Genomic DNA, 3,277 nt, shown 5'->3' with positions numbered 1-3,277 from the left:
TGTGTGTGTGTGTGTGTGTGTGTGTGTGTGTGTGTGTGTGTGTGTCACAGGGAGAGAACGCCGTGGTTTTCTACCTGACTCTGGACGTTGTGGAGACCAACTGCAGTGTTCTCAGCAGGAAGGACTGGAAGGCCTGTGAGGCTCGCCCCACCCATAACACACCGGTTAGAAAACCCACGTACACACACTCTTGCATGCATGCATGCATACTCATAAACACATTCACCCAAAAGTCCATATCCTTGCACATAGTGTGTACGGTTGCAGCCTTTTTGTCCAACAAAGTTCATTATGTCAAGTCTCAAATCAACATGTCTCACTGAATTAATCCAACACGCATTGTACTTTAGTAGTTGTAATAGTTAAACTAGTGTATGTGCTTCTTATTGTATTGGTCTTTGCAGGTATATGGACAGTGCAAAGCTGCTATCTACATCAGTAAGGTGCACAGGGTGGTGCGTCTCTACAAATACGACTGTGTTGTCACACCAGGTAAAAAAAACACAAAGATTTAAGCAAGTATACAAGGACTTATGATTTTCTTCATTGTCTTAGTGAAATAAGTAAATAAGACATCTAGTTTTACACTCACTACTTATATATTTGGTAAAACAGTTCTTTTCAGTTCATTTGGATTTGTTTGACTCTTACTAAGTTTAATAAATGCCAGATTTGTTTTCTAAGACTCAAAATGTGGTGAAATGAGAATGAGATTTTGAAACACTTTTGTGATGTTTTGTGATTTTCTCTCTGCTCAGTTCCTGCAGTTAGGGTGTTTGAGACATGTCCTGACTGTCCGTCCTATATTTCCCTGGACAACGCTGAGGTTCAGAAGACTTTGTCTCTCTCGCTGGAGAAGTTCAACAATGAGAACGGGTTGAACAATCGTTTCGCTCTGCTCAAAGTCAACCGCGCTACGTCCGGGGTACGTTTCCCACATGTAACAAAACTGTTTGTCCTATGGTCCAGATTGCATTTATGTCAGTTTAAGTAAATCTCCACTATGAAGTTAGCATCAGATTGTCCAGAGAAACCCCTACTGCAGACCAATCCACTTCTCGGTGATTCATTTAATTGTTTACTATGTAATAAACAGTAACATATTTGCCAAAATATAAATAAGTACACAGCTTTCCTTTCAATCCCGACATGTGACCTATACCCCTTTAAAAATCCAATTTTGTGTGTTTGACGGTTTGTGCTCTCTAGCTGACTCACAAGCTCCTTGACCAAAACATCATATTGTCATGTCTTTTCCTTTGGTTAAAAAAAAGCATTCTATGCATATGTATCCAGATGGCCATGAAGATGTACTACAACGTCGAGTACACCATCCAGGAGACCACGTGCTCCAGGACTGCAGGAGCAGCTGATAATTGCCCCCCCATGGAGTGCGAGTTCGCTGTGAGTCATGAAAACTTGTTGTTTCACTTTTGGACACTTCATCTCAATCAAACGTGTTGTTCGTTTTGACTTCCAAAGTTTTGACTTATTGCATGCTCAAGTCAAACAGTATTCGGCTTGTATTCCCAGCTTTTGAGATAAATAACTTAAAAAAGACATGTTTTTATTCTGGTTTTAAGCTAAATAAAGTCAGATAATTTGAGTTGTTAAGCCTGTAACCTCCTTTTTCTTGCTCCTATCTTTGGCATCAGTACGTTTTGGGCTTGTACCAGCCAGCAGGTTTATCATAGCCAAGTTTACTTTGAAATTCAGTTTTTTTATTGATTAAACTCTACTAAAGCCACAGGCGTAATCAGCTTCCCGCTCTTTCCTCTCTTACTTGTTTTTTCTTGTTTTTCTCTCCTCAGCACAAGGGCTTCTGTCAGGCATCCCTCTACTACTCTCCCACTGATGATGCTAGCATCAGCGTGGAGTGTGAGATCTACGAGCCTGAGGTAAGACTCATGACACAACACTTTGATTTACAGTACTTATTCTATTTTCTATTTTCCATAATAAAAGTTTTTTTTGTTTTTGTTTTTTAAAAGCACACATGCATTGTTATTTGTCTTTAAATAGATAAGAATTCAATTCAGATTTATTAAAACTTAGTTAATGTGGCCAGGATAGCTCAGTTGGTAGAGCGGGCGCACATGTGTATAGTGGTTTGCTCCGGCCGGGGGTTTGACTCCGACCTATTGCCCTTTGCTCCATGTCATTCCCCCCCTCTCTCTCAACCTTTCATGTCTTCATCTGTCCTGGAAAAATATAGGTCTAAAAATGCCCCAAAAAAATTATCTTTAAAAAAACAAAAAGATTTCATTTTAGCAATCCTTTCTAACACATCGCAACATATCGTAGTCACCAAAGTAATTACTGATATCTGGGGGCAATAACTTTATCGTTTAGGTTGCCTTGCACTGCCTGACTTGTTTGAAGTGATGATCTAGACAATTGTTTTAGTGATAACAATGTTTTTATGTTGAGAAAATGGCCAAACCTACAAAAATAGGATCTAAGTTGTGTTGTGTTGAATTGTCCATCACAACTTGCATTTGCCTGTACCACACATCACTAGTGTAATCTTGTGTGTTGTCCAGGCTGCTGAGAAAGAGAAGAAACACCACCTGCTGGGCGGAGAGACCGACCACAGCCACAATGACACACACGCACACGACCACGACCACGACCACGCACACGGCACCGACAACGCGCACACACACGACCACGTGCACGACCACACCAAGAGCCACAGCCACCACAACACAACCCAGCAGCACGCCGACGGCAGCGACCACCACCACACGCACGACCACGACACCGGCAGCAGCCAGAGGCACGCGCACGCCCACTCCCACGACCACGGCCACGGCCACGATCACGTGCACACTCATCACGCCATGGCGCACAACCACAGCGGCGACTTACCCAACCAGCACCACAACTACAAGCACGGCGACGCCGTGCACACTCACGAGCACGACCACGAGTTGGCTCTCGATCACAACCACAAGCACGCTCACCTGCATGAGCACGAGCACCACCACCATCACCACGACCACGAGCACGAGACCACGGCGCACGACCACCCAAAGGGCTCGGTGAGGACGCTGCCCGCCATGGACCAGCCCATGACCCTGCCCGCCTTCCCCGATGTCCCCAGCGGAGATGTGGGAGTCATCCTGCTCCTCAAGCTCGACCCCCAGATCCCCGGACAGACGGAGCCCAACATCCATGCCTTCCCCACCACAGTGTCGGCCCAGTGCGCCCCTGCGCCGGCGGGAACCACCTTGGTGGAGAAAGTCTTCGCTGAGGACCCCAGGTTCAAGCCAGC

At 45.1% G+C, this 3,277-nt stretch overlaps 1 protein-coding gene across 1 annotated transcript in view; it reads left to right on the top strand.

Moving 5' to 3' along the window:
* The window catches only part of fetub (fetuin B), a gene marked incomplete at its 5' end in the record, with an annotated part of 8,869 nt that overhangs the window by 1,247 nt on the left and 4,345 nt on the right, over positions 1–3,277 (top strand). The window contains 6 exon segments of the mRNA XM_032526209.1: positions 51–164; positions 405–492; positions 759–925; positions 1,297–1,404; positions 1,812–1,898; positions 2,544–3,275. Coding sequence (XP_032382100.1) covers positions 51–164; positions 405–492; positions 759–925; positions 1,297–1,404; positions 1,812–1,898; positions 2,544–3,275 — 1,296 coding nt within the window.

This window comes from Etheostoma spectabile, chromosome 9, assembly GCF_008692095.1.
Source record: "Etheostoma spectabile isolate EspeVRDwgs_2016 chromosome 9, UIUC_Espe_1.0, whole genome shotgun sequence".
NCBI lineage: Eukaryota > Metazoa > Chordata > Actinopteri > Perciformes > Percidae > Etheostoma > Etheostoma spectabile.
Note: the sequence above shows the minus strand (reverse complement) of the source record. Positions and strands in the feature narration are given on the sequence as shown.